The sequence below is a fragment of the Diospyros lotus genome, chromosome 2 (assembly GCF_014633365.1).
Source record: "Diospyros lotus cultivar Yz01 chromosome 2, ASM1463336v1, whole genome shotgun sequence".
In the NCBI taxonomy this organism is placed as follows: Eukaryota; Viridiplantae; Streptophyta; class Magnoliopsida; order Ericales; family Ebenaceae; genus Diospyros; species Diospyros lotus.
In genome coordinates this window covers 31,646,128-31,664,407 of record NC_068339.1, presented here as the reverse complement: position 1 = coordinate 31,664,407, position 18,280 = coordinate 31,646,128, and the positions used below count along the sequence as shown (strand labels likewise).

At 39.9% G+C, this 18,280-nt stretch overlaps 1 protein-coding gene across 5 annotated transcripts; it reads right to left on the bottom strand.

Moving 5' to 3' along the window:
• Positions 1-1,717: 1,717 nt before the first annotated feature.
• LOC127794256 (phosphatidylinositol/phosphatidylcholine transfer protein SFH9) lies at positions 1,718-17,967 on the bottom strand. Of its 5 annotated transcripts, none has more exons than XR_008021586.1 (12): positions 17,671-17,963; positions 17,494-17,522; positions 15,460-15,543; positions 15,288-15,341; positions 14,400-14,474; positions 14,191-14,244; positions 9,776-9,835; positions 9,592-9,687; positions 8,008-8,109; positions 7,733-7,813; positions 2,194-7,489; positions 1,718-1,883 (listed from the first exon to the last, which is right to left on the bottom strand). XR_008021586.1 is itself a non-coding variant. In XM_052325207.1 (12 exons), the coding sequence occupies exons 3-12, from the start codon at positions 15,904-15,906 to the stop codon at positions 7,181-7,183; spliced, it is 930 nt and encodes a 309-aa protein (XP_052181167.1). In that variant the 5' UTR covers positions 15,907-16,118; positions 17,494-17,522; positions 17,671-17,967; the 3' UTR covers positions 1,718-7,180. The 5 variants fall into 5 exon arrangements, 3 of the variants coding, with proteins under 3 accessions (XP_052181167.1, XP_052181166.1, XP_052181168.1); XR_008021585.1 differs by having other exon boundaries at positions 1,718-6,002; positions 6,125-7,489; XM_052325207.1 differs by adding an exon at positions 15,892-16,118 and having other exon boundaries at positions 1,718-7,489; positions 17,671-17,967.
• Between the last annotated feature and the right edge of the window lie 313 nt (positions 17,968-18,280).

Here is an 18,280-nt window from a genome sequence, read left to right as displayed (position 1 = left end):
TAGTGAAATCCACACACACATGCCACTTCCCATTGATCTTCTTGACCATAACAACGCTCGCCAACCATTTAGGTTACAACATTTCTCGAATGAATCCCGCCTTTAGCAATTTATCGATTTCCTCTTCTAGTGTTGGCAGCGTATCAAGGGCACTATTTCGCTTTGTCTGTCGGACAAGCTTAAACTGAGGATCTATTTTCAGATGATGACATATCACGTCTAGGCTAATCCCGGGCATGTCATCTGGTGTCCAAGCAAAGATATCCAAGTTTTCTCGAAGACACTTTACAATCTCCTGCTTTATCAGTGCTAGATGTTGTGAGCCGACATATGTCAACTTCTCGAGATCAATTTCACTCAAAGTGTATTGCTTTTAACTTTTTGACTAGCCGGAGGCTTATGGGCGGTCACTCCTGCCAAAGATTTGTGAATGGCCTGTTCAGCAATAAATAAAGTCTCATCAGTCCTTTTTTCCTTTGTAGATGACACATAGCAGGTGCATGCCTTTTTTTTATCCCCTCAAACCTATCCTACTCCTTTGAGCGTGAGAAACTTCATCAATAAGTAACAAAAGGACACAACAGCCCTTATATCATTGAGCAAGGGTAGGCCTAAGATCATGTTGTATGCTGTTGAAGGTGCTTTGACCACCATAAAGTTCGCCTGCCGAGTCACGCTTTGGGGATCTGAGCCCAATATGATTGGTAACTAAATAAACCCTGCTACTGAGACAACTTCCCCGGTGAAGATGTACAGGGGAAATGACACTTTCTTTAACCAATTGTGGGATATATGCATTTTTTCAAAGCAATTCCAATAGATGAGGTTAATAGAGCTGCTGCTATCCACCAAGATTCTACTGATAAGGTGTTTCAATAACCATTGAACCACAGAGATTACCATCGGATCGTCATGTGGAAGTATTATATCTCCTCTGTCGATAAGAGTGAATGTAATTGGCTCCTTATCATCTCTAATCTCCATCACTGAATTAACCTTGTAAGCCTGATGAGCATATGGCTTTCATGAGGTTGAAGTGTCTCCAGCCAGAGTTTCCCCACCAGAAATAACATGGATGGCTTGGTGGGTCAGTTCATTATCTAAATGGAAGTCTTGCCTGTGATCCCTTCCCCTCTCTTATTGTCTTTGGTTTTGTCTTTCTTACCCCTCACGCATGTCTTCCCTTCGTCGAGGCTCCCTACCTTCTTCTTCTTCATTCCGTACAAATCTTTGTAGATACCCTTCCCAGATAAGCATTTCAATATGATTTTTCAATTATCTACATTGATCTGTAGAATGTCCGCGAGTCTTGTGTGTAACGACCCGCTCCCACTTACGGGCGCCACCGACAAATAATCGACCGGATTACTCACCTATCAAATCACAACTGAGGGTTGGATTATGTTTCAACAGGAAACGCCCTGGGTGGGAACTAGGCTTCGTCCTTCCTTTCGCTCCACTCAAGAATCGGTCTCAACACAAACAAGAAAAAACTCAACGGACTGAGACCCGAAACCCGAGTGACCTTCACCTCTCTTCAGCTCGCCCCATAGCAAGCCAAATGTGACCCAGGCACAAAGTTAGCATAATAAACATTTCGCTGAGTATTGGGGATTTATAAGAACATACCTCGTTGATCTTTACTCGATCCGAAACTTGGCTTTACCAACTAAGCCATATACCACGAACAATCTCACAATCATTTTTCACACTACGATGATTTCAACAATTAAATACATCTAGTGCTCAATATCGTTTACATTCAATTACATGAATACATATAAAAATTACAGGAGATTACACAACAACACATCTCAGGCAACAGGTTAATTGCCACAACAGCCTCCCGGCACCATCCCTGCTTGCATCTGGACTTGCATCATCTACACATGAGGTAAAATCTCACGAGTCATAAAGACTCAGTAAGGGTACAATGCATGTAAATATGAATATAATCATGTTTATGTATGCCAAATGCATGCAAATGAGGCTAGATCCACTCATCCTCACAACCCACTAAGCTTTGAGGCATCAACCTATCAGCCCCCACCACACTAGTCCTCCATATGGCCACCGGTCCACTAGGTCTTGCATCACACAAGATATAATCATTACATGCCAATGCAACATAAATACATTATCAAACACATTTATCAACTTGCAAGGCCACCTCCACATGGGGCCGTCCCTTACCTGGCTCGAAGCCTCAACTCTGCTTCGGGCGAGAACGTCAGCCCGAACTCCGAGCTCTTCTAGGCTCACCGCCTTCCCGGTCGAACCTGGAGGCAAACACACAAAAAACCCAACTTCATTAACATCCAGCATTAACCCAATGCCCTCAATTTCGCCACACATCGCAAAATCACCATCAACACTATCTCCAAACAACCAACCACGGCATACATCAGCCGTTTAATAATTTCCAAACAACCCCGACCCAGGGTTTAATCCAACAAATAACTATTTTACATTAACTCACTTAATGTAAATAACTTGGGAAGAAAATATTAATTTACCTCGACTCATCTAGAGAGAAATTCAAAAAAAAACGCCCATGCCGACGTTGCCTCCCGAGCTGCCGCTCGCGCCCAAAATTCCATTTTTGAGCTTCTAACACGCTCTTCAAGCCCCAAACTAATTTTCGGAACTTTCCCCCATTTTTCTGGAATTTTTCCTGTTTTTTCATATTTTCTTTTTATTTCTTTTTCTATTTTTCCTTTTCTTTTCTATTTCTTCTTTTTTTTTTCTCCTTATTTTCTTTCTTCTTCCCTGCTTCTTCCTTCCCGCGCGCAGCCGGTTCCTGTTCATCATCTTCCACCTCTTGCGTGCGCCCACGCAGCCGGCCACCGCCACTGCTCGGGCTGCCATCTCCTCCGGCCATAGGCCGGCCACCTCTAGCTGCCGCACTGCCGCCACAGGTACCGGCCTCATCCACCTTGGCCGCTGCCTTCGCGAGTAGCCATGGTGGCCTCCCTCGTGCAGCCTGCACACACCTTCGCTGCCATCAGTGATGGTCAATCAGCCGACCATCGAAGCACCCAAGCAGCTGTCGTGCGCCACCGCGAGTCTCCCCCCCCCCCCCCACGAGCTCCACCGCGCCCTCGCTGGTCCGCCTCTGCTCCGCCTTGCATCGGCCATGGCAGCCATCACAATGGCTTTTTCTTCCGGCCACTCGCTACCTGCAGCGCCCCTGCTTTTTGATCGCTGCTTGCTGCTCGATCATCGGTCGGCCACCCTCGCGGCCTCGATCTCTCTCGGTCTTGCTATCATGCTTTCTCTTGTGAGCTTTCTGGTTCAAAATTTCAAGGGGGGCGTACTGTGGAAGCTTGCCCAGCAAGCTCGCGCATCCCCTTAAAATCTAAGTAATTTCCAAAATCCCTCATTTGCCCCTCTTAATCTCATTCTCTCGGCCACTTCTCCACCTTACACGAGCTGATTATTTCGGCCATTTCAATATCAGAGGCGTGAAGCTTCAAGGAAGCTTCCTCACGCCTATTTATATATATATATATATAATTACATATTTAATTTAATTACACTCTTAATCCCCCATTTTCTTAATTATCTCACTTGGGAATCTACTAATTACACTTAAGACTTTCAATAATATCATTTGGGCCCTCCAAGACCTAAATTAATTACCCTCAAGCCAATTAGATTATTGATTTTCTCAAAATTATTTACCGACACTTAATCAGAAATATCGATTTTGTCCCTACGCCTGCGTGGGACCTCTATTTGACCCGAAGACGCTTCAGGGTTGCCTTACTCGCAAAATCGGACCACCCCTAGGGTCCCCTCAGCTTCTCGGAAGTCCCTTGCGACTATTCGGTATTTGCACCCCTTCGAGCTTATACAGAATTAAATTCGAAAATTATTCCCGATCGGACTGCTTCCAGCGTCATTATCCTCATCTCAAGATGCTCACCAATCTCTTGCCCCCTTCCCTGGACATCCAAGTCCAGAGGCACTCCCGGTCGCCAATTCGGTAATTTTATTAATTAGTTTATCGAGATTGACCCTTAGGCTTTCCGGACCACCCGAGGTCTTACCAAAATAATCCAAATTTATTTATTTTCAATACCATGTAATACCGGATATTACACTGTGGTACCTGCAATATTCTTCTTGATTTCTTCCCATGGGTTTACCAACTCTATGAGGTAACTTGAGGAGACCTACCCTCTCTATTGCCGCAAGTATGGCTGACCGAGGCTGCAGAAGCCTGGTGTAGTGATTAAACTGAAGTCTAGGTGCATCTATTGTCCTAGCCCACTCATGTTGCCGGATAGAGTCTTCTTCTCCTTCGTGCTCCTTGTCTTTATTCCCCCCCCCCCCCCCCCCATAGTTCTCATGATCTCAATGTGGAGGATGTATCAGTTTGCTCTAATGAACAAGTCTGTCAGGGACGTTGGGGGGTCCAGGGATAATGACTTCTGAAGTGAGGTTAGACGTGTCCTATGGAGCATGGCAGACACTGCCACCTCAACCAGCAAATCGTGAACTTCGAGAGTGACATTTTGAAATCTGTCCACATACTGACACAATTTCTTTATTCCCCTGTCTAATACTGAGTAAGTATGTAGCATCTTTTTTCCTTCAACTGTTAATTACAAAGGCCTTAATAAATTCTGTTATAAGCTACCCAAACGATGAGATAGAGGCCTCAGGTAAACTGTTGAACCAAGTTCGAGCATGTCCTGTTAGAGTTAGAAAGAAGGCCCAGTACATTATGTCATCGTCCCATTCGTGCAATAACATTAATGACTCGTAGTTTTGAATATAATCGTAAGGATCATCCTTGCTGAAATAGGGAGCGACTTGGGGCATCTTGAATTTCCTAGGCAATGGCTTCTCTAATATATCTGTAGTAAAGGAAAATTTTGTGCGTTGTTGTTCCTCTACGGCTGGGATTAATTTCTTCCGTTCAAGTACCTCTTCAACTACCATTTTCATATCATCCCGTATACTTGCTGCTATTTGGTTATCTTGTCTTCCCCTCGTTGGCATATTGGCCACGATTTCATGGTACCTCCCCTTTTGTGGTCTCCTCGCTCCATCCTTCATTCACAGATTATCATTTCTTTTGGGCGCAGCATGGGGATTCTTCCGTGGCGGTGGTGATCTCGGCCTATTCTCCCGACAATGAGAAGACTAAGAATGAGAGTCGGGAGTGGCTTCCTGATTGGAATCGGCTCCCAAATCAGGCTGAGACTCATATGGTTGCATAGGTTCCAGCATAAACCTTCTCAAGCTATCGAGTAGTGTCCCTCCAAGCATCATGCTTTAGAGTATCCGAGCCATGTCCCGAAGTGATTGCATACCTTCAACATGTTGTTGTCTTAAGGCTTCATACTCATCCCACGAGACCATAAGCAGCGACTGTCGCGAAGTCCTAGCTTAATTAGTGGGGTATGCCTGTGAGCCGATGTTAAGCGGAGGCGGGGCTAGCTGGTACCCCACCTGTGGATTCAGGGGAGTAGTGCAAGCATCTCCTTGTGGCTGAGTTTGGAGGAGGTGGAGGTGCTCCCTATGGGTGAGAGTCCCGTGGAGGTGAGTGTGCTCCCTATTGCTGGGAGTCCCGTGGAAGTGAGCGTGTTTCTACGTCTTGAGAGAGAGTTTGTCCATGTCTACGGGTGTTTGCCATACTTTAAGTTGACTTTTTATCTTTCTTCACACAGACGACGTCAATTGTTGTTGCCAAAATACAACAATTTATTTTTAATCATGGGAGAATACAATGTGTATCACGAGAATCTCAAGAGTATAGAGTCTTAATGAGTCCCGGGGATCCTGAGAGTCTTGAAAGTCTTGAGAGTCTCGTCACTAAGTGTCTTGAGAGTCCTACGAGTCTCGTCACCAAGTGTCTTAAGAGTCTTGTGTATACTAAGTGATAAGAGACTTTCAGGATCTTTTGAACGAGAGACCTAATAAACGAGAGACTTTTTTGAATCTGATGGAAGACTTTCTGATGACCGAGTGACTCTTGAGGACCGAGTGACCTGTAAGACGAACGCACGGTTAGGGGCGCAGGTGAGTGTCCCCGCTCAAACCCTCCGATACTTAAATCAGTTCTCGAGAGCAAAAGCACAAGAGTGTATTCAAAGTACCAGAGAGAGCGTACCTAAGGTAGGGGGCGGAGCCTCTTATTTATAGAGAAGAGAAATAGAGAGCACGTGGTGGCCATCTCAAGAGTCTCAGGGCTCATCCCAAGGGTTTCGTAGCCTATCCTAAGAGTTTCGCAACTGTCTCGAGAGCTTTGGGGCCCATTCCAAGAGTTTTACGACCGTAATAGTGTATCCGAGGAATGAGGTGTGAGTGACACCTACTCCGTCATTTGACCGAGTGGCCTAGCTTCTACATGCCTTGCAGGATAGAAGAGAGAGAAGGATAAGGGCCCCCTACTCACTTGATCATATGACCGAGTGAGTCATGTCTTTTTGGGGAGAAAGGCTCCCCACTCACTCGATCATTTGACCGAGTGGGTCTTCACCTGCTTGATTTTGAGCGACTTCCTTGCCTTTTCATCTTGGTTCAAATCCATTTCTACTCCAATGCCTGCTTTTTAACCGGATACGGGTGCAATTTCCAGGACATCAATATTATTATCAAAAGTTCTTTTGTCAAAAAAAGTAAAAAAAAGAAAAGAAAAGACAGCTGCCTTGTTCTGCACAGCTCAATGGGCTCTGAATTTCATTGAACATCCCAAGATGTTGGATCCACGTTTTCTGGGTCCCATTTGAACATGCTGCTGCTAGCACCAAGATAGGGGAAAGAGATCAATCATCAATTGAACTTAGTCAGGAGCCGGTTGGAGCTTTAACACTTCACCTATGCCTTGCAACAGTTTGAACTTCTCTATACAGATTACATTAATTATTAGCTACTAAATTAGTTTAGTACACAGAACAACGCTACCTACCGTTCTCTGCCCATATATTTTAGGCTGCCAGCGAACAAACTGTTGATTACCCACCTAACATTCTAAGCTTAACACAAGCCATTACAGCTTCTCCAATCCTCCCCGGGAAACCTCTCTTTGAGGTAGCTACTGCAGCAACCGCCATATTCACTGTAACTGCAGATCTCTACCAGTGCACAAGTCCTCTTGCACCTGGTGTTGGAGAGAGAGAGAGAGACAGGGATAGAGACAGGACATACGAAATGAAGATCCCTATTTCTAGTCATGGTTGATTTTTAGGTCCTCTAACGAGCCATTGAGCTTATGCTGATTGTCAAACTTCTGTAACTCAGATTCCAGGGCCTTGCCAATATCCATATCTTCCGAACCCGACTCTGGCAAAGCCACATGAACAGATCCCTGTTTGACTGGTCTGACAGGTTTGCGCATTGCGGATTGCTGCTTAATGTAATTGTAGAGCTCTTGATGAAAGGAATGATCCAAGGAAAAGCAATTGTCACTTGCATGTCGGGAAGATCCAGAGCCTTCTCTTCTGCAAAAATGTGGGAGGGATGCATGGTCCATTACCTACAGAAAATGAACATGTTAATGCAACAAGTTGGTGCAGTTTTTACTCATAAGAATGCTGTTTTGTGGCAGTGGTGAACTTCAGAACAGTTGGCCTTTGATGGTTTTAGGTCAGACAAACAACAATTTCTGCACATACATCCTTTCTTTAATGACAAGGTAACAGGAATTCAGGAGAATACTACAAAATTGTTTATCGTATTGAAACAGCGGTTCCTAGTTGCTTAAAGAGGCTTGCATTACCTTCAACAAATCATCTTGTCCACATCCTGACAATACCTGCACTTTTTGGCGGGTCCTCTCATGCAGAAGAGGCTTCACAACCTGTAAAGAGTTCAGGTTTTAGAATGATAGCATGTCAGAAAATCCAAGCTGTGTCGCACTGCAAATGCATATATGTTTTCCCCAATTGATATTTGACTGCCTAACTTGTAATGATGTCTTAGAGAAGAATTCAGAGAAGAAATAAAAAAATATGTTAGGAAGTACAAAATAAGGAAGAAGTAGTCGAGGCAAACCTTCCAACATGCTGAAAATATATATGGAGCATTCACAATGTAGTAAGTAAGTGTCTTCTCCGGGTAGTTCAGGTCATCAATTGTAGAAATAATGGTTAACAACTGCACGCACACACAAAATCTGCATAAGTAGGAGAGCAAGAAAAAGGAGCTGAAATAAGTAATATTTGTCATTTTCGTTAAAGAGAGTAGCTAAAAATGGTGGGTAACATCTCTGGAATCCAAAATAACGTCTGGTTTTACCCGCAGCCAAGGCAGGGTTCTTTTTGGTAAATATACAATAGTAGAGGGGTATTGAATGTGATTCAAGAAAACCACAAGGGTGCGATCTGTAACTAGGTTAAAACCTGTAAGGAGGCACCTGTAATAGATTTTGGCATCATCAAAACCTGTCAGCGCAAGCTGATGGCTGTCTAACGATGGGGTTATTTGCACTGGGTTTTGAAAGTCGGGTACTGAGTGTAATTGCTCAAACTAAAGGGATGGTCTCTGCAATTATGCCAAACCTCAGGGGTGGCTAGTGTAATTTACTATTATTTTTACCCAAAAATAAAAAGAACAGATATCTGCTCCTTAGAAAAACATTGCTGCATAATAACCAAGAACATACCATCAGTACCATATAAACAATCAGAATAAGGAAAATGATGATGGAGGACCTTGGTAGCAGCCTCTGAAGACGTATAAGGAGGGGTCTTAAAACTAGTTCTGAGGCCCAATCATTGATTTGGGATGTTTTGGATGAAGGACCCACCTGGGAGCTCCTTTAAGGGTTAGTTTTGATGTTTTATGCATTAGGATATTTTTGTCACTCTACATCATGTTTCATGGGGTCTTCTGTTAACTCTACTTGTGTGTTCAAGCTTTATTTTTAGGTATTATTTGCCGTTTTTTCCTAGTCTTATTATTAGTCCTTCCAGTTTTATTTGGTTTTCCTAATAAAAAAATATTTTTTAAGCCCAACAAGAATAGTGATACCTAGCTCTATAAACAAGTACTACTTTCTCTTTTTCAGTAGTAAATGTAACAATTAACTACAATTGTCCCTGAGCATATTATGCTTTCTTTGAATTGTCTGGATGCAATTCTACCCTAGGCATGATACCCCTATGAAACCCTAGGCGTGATGCCTAGAAGCTAGTTCTCTCTCTCATTCCTAATCTTTCAATTTCAGATTATTATTTTCCTAACCCAGTTTCCACACCTGTTTCAGCCCCTAAATTCAAGTTCTCAGCCTTGTTTTTCCTCCAAACTTTGGCCACCAGCCCACTAGTCTTTCCAATAATTTTCCCTAACCTTCTAACCTAAATAAGTAATTATTCCATAATACCAGCTCTGTCCTACATAAATTGCATAAATAACACCCAATGATTCTGTCGCCGAAGAGCTTTGACTAAATATAGAGAGAACAGGTATAAGAATATCTATTGTTAAGGAAAGATTATACGGTGATGGAAAGCTAAGAAAAGCATATAATATGCAGCAACAATCAAGTAAGAGGGCATTTGTCAGCACTGAATGAAGGAGGATCAAATTGAGAAAGAAAATTAAAGAAAGAAGCTTCTACCAACAGTGCCAGGATACCTTGATTTGGCTCAATGCAGAAAGCTTCAGACCAGTCATATCGAAAACCTTCAAACATTTGCTAATATGCCTTCCATATTTTTTTGTAGCAGAAGGCTATGACAAGGTCAACAAGTTAAAACATGTAGTGAAAGAAAGAAAAAAACTTATAAAAAAAAAAAATTGTGGTTTAATATCAACACACCAAAATGACACGATCCCGATACTCATTGATCTGAATATGTGACTGAACATAGTAATTGACCTGAAATTCAAGGAAATACATGTAAACTATTCATGAAGAAATTTTTTTATAAGAAATTTAAAGATATATATATATGATAAAAAACTGTGAGTATAAATTTTCCTCCCACAAGGAAAGAAAAGCTAACAATAAAAAATAATCGAAAACACCTGCCACAATGAAAACACACAAGTATTTATGAACTAGAAGGATAAAGAAACACAAAGGGCATCCCAATGCACAAGACTCCCCCAACCCTCACAAAGCATGAAACCTCATACATCAGAGGCGTCCTTTGAACTACAAGGATTTACTAAAATAAAACATCAGAAGGTATTTTTGCACACCTCAGCATACACCCAGCTTCAAATTTATTGTTATAGTTAGCATGGAAGATAACATGTCATATTTAGAAAATGAACATGTAAAAAGTGACATTTGAACATGATTGTTAACTTATACCTAATCAACATATTATTAATTGCAACTAACTGTTTTACATGGAATGGGCTATCATCTAATTCTTACATCAGACCAGTACACAGCTAGATTTTGCATTTCTTAGATTCTTTACTTTTTCAAGGAAAATTATATATTTTCAAACCAGCACAGAAACACATCCCGTATCATATACCACATGTCAAGTATCCAATACTTATAGTTCTCAAAACCATACTTCAAGCATGGTTAGTAAGATCTTTGGAAGAAAAGCAGTCCAGAGAGTTGGTTGCCTCATATTTGGAACTCGGATGAGTCTTCAAACTTGGGGAGAATGATCCAAAAAAAAAATGAAGTCATTCTATTACAAAATAGTGTGAAACTTTGCAGTCTGATTGGCTGTCTTGTAAAGTGAGACCTGAGCTATGCAATGGAACATGAAAAGAATCTGTCAAAATTCCAACTTTTAGGGCTTCAAGTTCATGATTTTTTCATTTTAGGAAACTTAGCATTTTACAATTAGTCTTGCACAAAATCCATAATACTATTTCGTTAGTTATTACTTATTATTAATGGTCAAAATTCTACATTCAATTAATTTCCTTGGTTATTGCATAATGAGAGGCTTACTTTTCATTTTCTTATGTTTAATTTTCATTTTCATTTAAAAGATAAAAACTTAAAACATTTGACAACTATAGTTAGTGTTCAGTTTTGTGTTTGATTTTTTTAGTTTGTATCCCCCTTAACCCCACAGAGAAAAAAAAATTTGCTGCATGTTACTCCTTCAGCAATTCACCAAAGCGATTCCCAGAGCATTCTAGGAGTCACCATCACAACTATCAGAGGGTTCTGGGTGTCGTACTGGCAATTGGAAATTGCTCGAGGATGGTTGTTTGGTGGTTGTTGGTGACAGCCACTGATGACGAAAGGCCTTACCAAACAGGCACACAAGCTAAAGGATTTATTAAATTTTGACTAGAACAGCACCCATTTAAAAAAATTACCAAAATAGCATCTATTTCAAAATTATTACAAACCGAGAATTCTCTCACACGTCACCAGCAATAAATGAGAGAGGTGGCATGCGGCATCAACAAAGCAAAAAAGTTAGTGGTATGAGGGGTTATAATTCCACACGAGAAATTTCTCTAATTGTGGGAAAATCCAAGGCAAAATAGAATCACTGGTGACACCAAGGGTTCTTCATCACCCTAGATTTAATTTCTCTAAGTGTGGGAGCATAAGCCATGGTGTCACCAGCGGTTCTTGGAAAGAATGGCTGGTGGTACCAGGAGTTCTTTGTCACCCTTGATTTTCTAACACCTGCAGAAATTTCTCTTAGTGTGGGAGCACAACCCCTGGTACCACAATTAGTTTTACTTTATTGATGCCATGCAAGAACACCCTCCTACATGGCTGGCGACACGTTGGAGGATTCTGTGTCAGTAATAATTTTGAAGGGGATGCTATTTTGGAAAATCTTCTAAAATGGGTGTTATTCTAGTAAAAAAATCGGATTTATTTTAAAAATTTAAGCACAACCCCATGAAGCTTTGAAAACTAGTTTGAATAAAAATTCTGAGAATATACTCTTCTCCCACTTTAGAGTGTTATTGTTCATGGGTATTGTGGCAATCAATATGATTAAGAAGTGCTTCCTTCTAGCATTCATGTGGGAATCAACAGAATGAAGTTACTCTGCATTTTCCCTACATGACTTCCTGCATATGAGAGACATGAGGCAAAAACTACAATGTTTTGCAATGTTCAGAAACAGCACTAGGGTATCGAACTGAAAGGGGGAGAAAGTTAGGGGGTGAATGATAGGAGCAAAGTGTGTTTTTATCAAATAAATAAAGATATATAAAAATTAAAACTAATCTGAAAGTATAAAAAAAAATGTTAATATCATACTGTAGTTGTTAGCAACTTTATTTAGTTCTAGGTCCTCAATTATCTTGAAAATAGTATTTAGAAAAAGGGTAAATTTGACAGACCCTGCGGTTTGACCATTTGCGTGGAACCCTACTATACTTTAAAATTGGCCCTAGAAGTCCCAATGGTTTCAATTCTTTGTGCGCCCACCCAACCCATCACAACAACATCGTTACCTTAAACCCTATTAAACTAACCTATGTTAATTAAGTAATTTCAATCTAAATTTGACCAAATAAAAACAAAAAATATAAAGAATCACCAGTGATGGGTTCCAAAATCAACATTGATGGCTTTTTGGAGAAGAAGACGAAGAATCAAAAACAAAGATGAGGATGAATAGGCAAAGAAGGCAAAGAAAAAGAAGTCAATGGAGATGTATATATCTGTACATATATGTGTGGAAGTGTATGAGTTAAGCCATCCTTTGATTTGGGAAGCAGATCAAACTTCTTTTTCCCTCAAAATCAATGTCGATTCTTCTCGAATAGAACCCATCACAGAATGCAATGGGTTCTCACTTCTCTTAATCCATACCGGAAAGAGATGGGTTCTCACCCATTTGCTTCCAGCTTGGTCAGTTTTCGCTGAAAGTGAGAGGTCACTCATTGCTTCAAGCTTTGGGCAGTTCTTGCAGCAGGTGATGGCTCACCAACTTCGGCCGACTGGGAAACCCATATGTGGAAATGATGGATTTCCAAGCTGGCAGTTTTTATTTATTTATTTATTTATTTTTTTGTTTTCTTTTTAGTTAAATATGATTTAATTAGGGGCTACCCAACACAAAACGACATTGTTTCAACTCAAAATAGATGGTATTAGCTATTAGAGTTGATAGAGGGGGCGTGCGTGGAAAGAATTGAAAGCACCAAGGACTTTCATTGCCAATTTTAAAGCATAGGGCGTGTCAACCCGAATGGGTCAAACCACAGGAGGTATTTATGCAATACCCTTAAAAAAAAATCTCATATCTTTATTTTTGAAAATAATAAAACTATTATCACTAGCTTTAAAATTATCATAATAATTAAAAATTACATAAATAATTAGTTTTAAATATTAAAAATACAGTGCTGTTAGGTGTATCATCTATGTTTTTTTTGTTGTTAGTTAGTAATTAAAGGGAAGAGGGCAGTGGAGACATGACCCCAAGGCCACATTCTCAAAACTTCAAAAATGGTGATTGAGTGAAAGAGAAAAATAATGAGAGAAGGGAAGGGGGTAGCAAAGAGTCCAAACTCAACTCAAAGGCAAGGAAAGCTCAAATCAAGCCAAATCTGCTCTTTCCACCAACACCTCCCCCATTGCCTACCTTCACCAACAAACTTTCCCAGCAGATTTCAATCAATTTTCCAGAGGAGGAGGAGTTACACATTACAGATGCAGCAATGGAAGCCTAAACACTAAACAAACAAAGCAAGGAGCTACCTGATAGTGTTGTCAACTAGGCAGAGAAGAAGGGCATTCAAGGTTGCAGCGATGGCAATTTTGTGGCAGAAAATCAAAGAAAGGGTAGCAAAGATCAACTGACATTCCGGTGATGATTGATTGAGGGAATATTGTTGATCAATTGAGGTTTTGACTTGATTTTTCAGGTTATGAGTTTTCACATCTGATTGATTGAGGGGAATTGGGGATTGAATGGGAAAAGGGTGGAGAGGAGAGGGTGGTTGAACTGGGAGGGGTCACCTGGTTCTCAGTTTAAGCACCTGATTAGGCCAAAAATCAACCAGTTTTTTATCAACCAGCTTTTTCTGCTAAACTGAACCTTCTAGGGACTGGTTACTAGTTTTTCCCAATCCAACCAGTCACCAGTCCAGTTTTTACAGCATTGGTGTTTTGAATTGTGATAATCCTATTTGGATGTATAATACATTAATCAAACACCACATATTGCACCCTCATGTAGCCTTCCCACGAGTGGCAGACTGGAAGTTCTCTTAAATGAAAGAGACACAACAAATTTTTTTATTAATGGGGAATTAAAAATCAGTCCTTACTGATGCCTTGTCAAATGTGCTGAGTCCTACACCAATAGCAAAAACTGGAAGGCCCTGTCACAGAGAATGTGATCAAATGTCAGTACATGCATACATGGTAAAATGCAATCATTTTCTTTGACTATGGATAAGTTTTGCACTGGAAGCTCCAGCAAGATACAGTGCCTTTGAAAATATAAATTCTGCAAATTGAAAAATTAATCAAGTACCTCTCTTGAGTAACCTGATAATCCTATAAGATGCGAATCACGTATTGCTCTATATACAGCAGGAACAATGGGTTTCTGTATATAAAAATGGCATCAAAAATTAGAATGGACTGAGTCATTCACTAGATATCATGCACAGAATACAACTTCCTTCTGTCAAGAAATTGCCAAAAAGAACATAAAGAATAAAAAATCACAATTATAACATTGTTGGCTTGCAACTTTTATAGAGACACCCAGATCAATTCTTATAAAGGTGTTGTAACAACATTTTTCAAACATTAGATAAAGGATACAAGTAACTTATAGGAATCAACATGCTAAAAAAGTTAGAGAAGTGAAAAAAAGGAGAAGGCACTAGTGCCCCTATATAATCGTCTTTGTGAAGTTCCACAGACCTGATTAGAACTATAAATTATTGCTTTTTTAAGAGCTCAAAATAAATGATTGTTAGTACAGAAAAAACTCACAGATTCCACTGAGAAGACCAACAAACATGAGTACCAGAGTATGACCATTAGTATTTGCAGTGAGTTGATCATAGAACTGTAGATGTGCTAAGACAAGATGTTCAAAAATATCTGGCACTAAAATATGGTTTTAAGTCACAACTTAAAAGCAAAACCACCAACATTCTTAACATACATAATTGTTGCATTTACACATTGACACAAAATTTAGACCCTTCAATTTTTCAAAAAGCTTAAACTAATCCGAACATAAAATCTATCCTCCAGTTTTGGGGAAAAAGTAGCAATAAAAGAATCTTAACATCACATAAAGTTTCAGTAGTAAGTTCAAATTCATAGCCAAGAGTCAAATCCACCATTTGTTTACATGAACTATTAACATTAAAATGATACAGCTCCTGAGTGAAGATTCACTTACCTCTAGAATATAATCTATCTCATTCTCAACCCTCCACTTCAAACAATCAACCAACTGAAATATCACATAAGAACCACTTAATAATTCGATAAAGAAAACACAAGGCTACGCCTCCTTTTCGAAACTTGACAGCTTTTGAGAAATAAAATGTTCAAAAAGAAATCAGTCTAACCATTTTGTGGGCCTTGGTGACATTTCCTTCTCTTGCTTTGAGGAAACGGGCCAAAGTATCAGCTGGACGACCCTGATGAATATTCTGCATACCAGAATTTTGAATGAAACTTCATATAATAAACTCAAGATATCAGAAAAGCATCTCATACATCAGAATATAGCCCTAAATGAAACATAGCAACACTAAAAGTGAATTTCTTTAGATTTTTAACAGGAGAACTCAGTCTTAATCCAACAGCATGCAATATAAAATATATGATAGCATAGAATAAAAATGTCCCCAGTGCACAAGACCCTTCTCTTTACAGGGTCATATTATTACACAGCTTTCCTCTCATTTTTAAAGAGGTGGCTTCCATAACTTGAACCCATGACCCTCTAGTCATAAAAGAGCAACCAAGGCTCGCCCTCAAAGTATATGATTGCATACCTGGAGAGGGGACATCTCTAACGATTCTGAATTGCTTTAAATCCAAGCAGGATGCAGAACCAACAGATGTAAGACGAAAAATCGCCTCTCATGTACATTATTTGGGCCTCTCAACAAAACTAATGTTTTCTTTTGCTCAAGATCTGTACATATGCAGATAAATCTTGAATACTTGGACCTCTCCAGTTAATCTGAATAATGCATCCTTGAGCTTTAGGGAATCAAATCTGTTTGACAAGTCATAATTGTCACTCTCAAATGCATGCACTTTTAAAATTAAAGTTGTCCTTTATATGTTTAGATGATTCTCACAGCAGAAGTGGCTTAATGTCACATTGCAAAGCCACTCTGAAAATAAACTATTGCAACACCAAGAAGGGCTAGTGTAACCTATGCCTACAGGATGTAGATTTTCAGTTGCAACTAAATGCAAAATAGTGAAGCTGGAAATGGTAAACCTTGCGACAGATTCACACACACACAAAAGCCTATAAAATAATTGATTGAGACCAAGTAAATTGATTTCAAAACCTACAGAAGGAAGAACTACAGTCGACCAGTGGGGCTTTTGTTTCATCATAAACAGCTTTGCAATAAATTGACATCCTTGGTACAAGGGCAAAGGGTTCCTTTTCACACTCTTGAAGAGAACATCTATCAGCTTCCAAGCATGATTCCTCCCTCTTCTCACATTCAAAGCCAAATTAAAATCACAGGCAGCAATATATAATGAGTGCCCAGATCTAATCAAGGACCCTACAAAACTTTCAACAACTTATAAACGATCATTGCGCAGTAGAAACGGGTTAATATAATTGTCTACGACGTTTGCAGGTCTTAAATTGAACTGAAAATAGTTTTATTGAGATTATCTAAAATGAAGTTTGCCAAGCATCCGGTAACATAGATCTCTAAGATGAGAGGATGACTCTGAAAAGAACAGACTTAATACATTTAGGTAAAAATAATTTTGAGAACCAAAAGCACCCTTCCCACTGGCCCCAATGGAAAACAAGTGACCAAATATTCAGGAGTTAACAGTATCGGGTGCTTAATGTCACATGGCGCTATCTAGTATATAGCCCCCTCGAAGCAATTAATTATAAAAGCAAACTTTTTAAGCAATTAATAACATGCGAAAGAAGTATTTTTCTGCTGCGAACTGTAGTTAAAGACAATTATGAAACAATAAGAAATTTTTTAAATTTCCAGGAAAGTAACCACATCTTGCAACTCACGCCAAACAATTAAATTGGACTGCCTTTTGCTATTATTCTTCAATTTCTTGGTCCATAAATTCAAAGAGAAGAAAAAAAGTATTGACTGTTTGGAATCTAATATAAATTCTCTCTCTCTCTCTCAACCTTTTTGTGGAAATGGAACACCAGGCAGTATTAAATCTCAGAAACTAGGAGAGGTATATTCAAAGATTGAAGCAATCTAGACCCAGCAGAATAGAAAACAAATATATCATTAAAAAAAGAAAGAAATATTTGAAGAGATATGGGGCACTGTTGAAGAGCAGATCAGACGAAGTAAAGAAACATATATATAAGTAAACGAGAGAGAGCGAGAGGCAGAGAGGGAGAGAGAGATGGGAACCTGGAAAGTTGTTTTGAATGATTCGTCGACTGCCGAAAATTTCGCCCAAAAGAAGTGAAAAAGATTAGCAAAAAGAAGAGAGAGAGAGAGAGAGAGAGAGAGAGAGAGAGATGGAGAGAAATGGAGGTGGTCTGAGCGAGAATGTAGGATAGAGGGTACAATTGAAGAGAGAGAGACCTTGGTCCTCCATGAGTGCTTGGAGCTGATCGATCGCCTCCTGAGTTACGATTCCCATCGCCTGGCCGTCGCCCCTTCTCTGTCTCTGCAACGGAATGATCTCGGAGAGAGAATGAAGGAAGGAAGAAGCGAAGGTCGTCTGCTACTACAATATAGATTTTTCTCTTCAGCCTTTCTTGGAATCTTGACCCTCCTCCCTCTCTCTCTCTCTCTCTCTCTCTGTGCTTAGTGTCCTCACCTTTTTCCTGCTTTTGTTTTTTTATTTTTTATTTTTTATTTTTTCCTGTTGGTTTCCAGGAAATGAATGAGCATCGTCTCTCTCCCTCTCTTTCACTCTTCACATTTTAAATGCCACCACAAACAACAAAAGTTTTGTTTGTTTATGCGTCATAAAGGTCGATGCAGTGGAAGCAAGCAAACCCCCCTCCCGCCCCCTCTCTTTCTCCTCGTTCACTCCTTCCCCACCACGATTGCTAACGCTAGTAGGCTACCATTAAATTATCATTAACGCTAATTATTTGGTTAAGTTACATTATACATGTATATATATATATTAATATTAATATTAATAATAATAATAGAACTAATAGAATGAACGCAACAGCTCTTC

What these genes read in the sequence shown, in the direction of transcription:
- LOC127794256 (XM_052325206.1), bottom strand. Translation starts at nt 17,728, where the DNA reads ATGGGAATCGTAACTCAGGAGGCGATCGATCAGCTCCAAGCACTCATG. An exon ending in CATTCAAAACAACTTTCCAG is followed by an intron (nt 15,544 to 17,493) that starts GTTCCCATCTCT and finishes TCTGGTATGCAG; the next exon opens with AATATTCATCAGGGTCGTCC. An exon ending in GCACATTTGACAAGGCATCA is followed by an intron (nt 9,836 to 14,190) that starts GTAAGGACTGAT and finishes CTTGAATTTCAG; the next exon opens with GTCAATTACTATGTTCAGTC.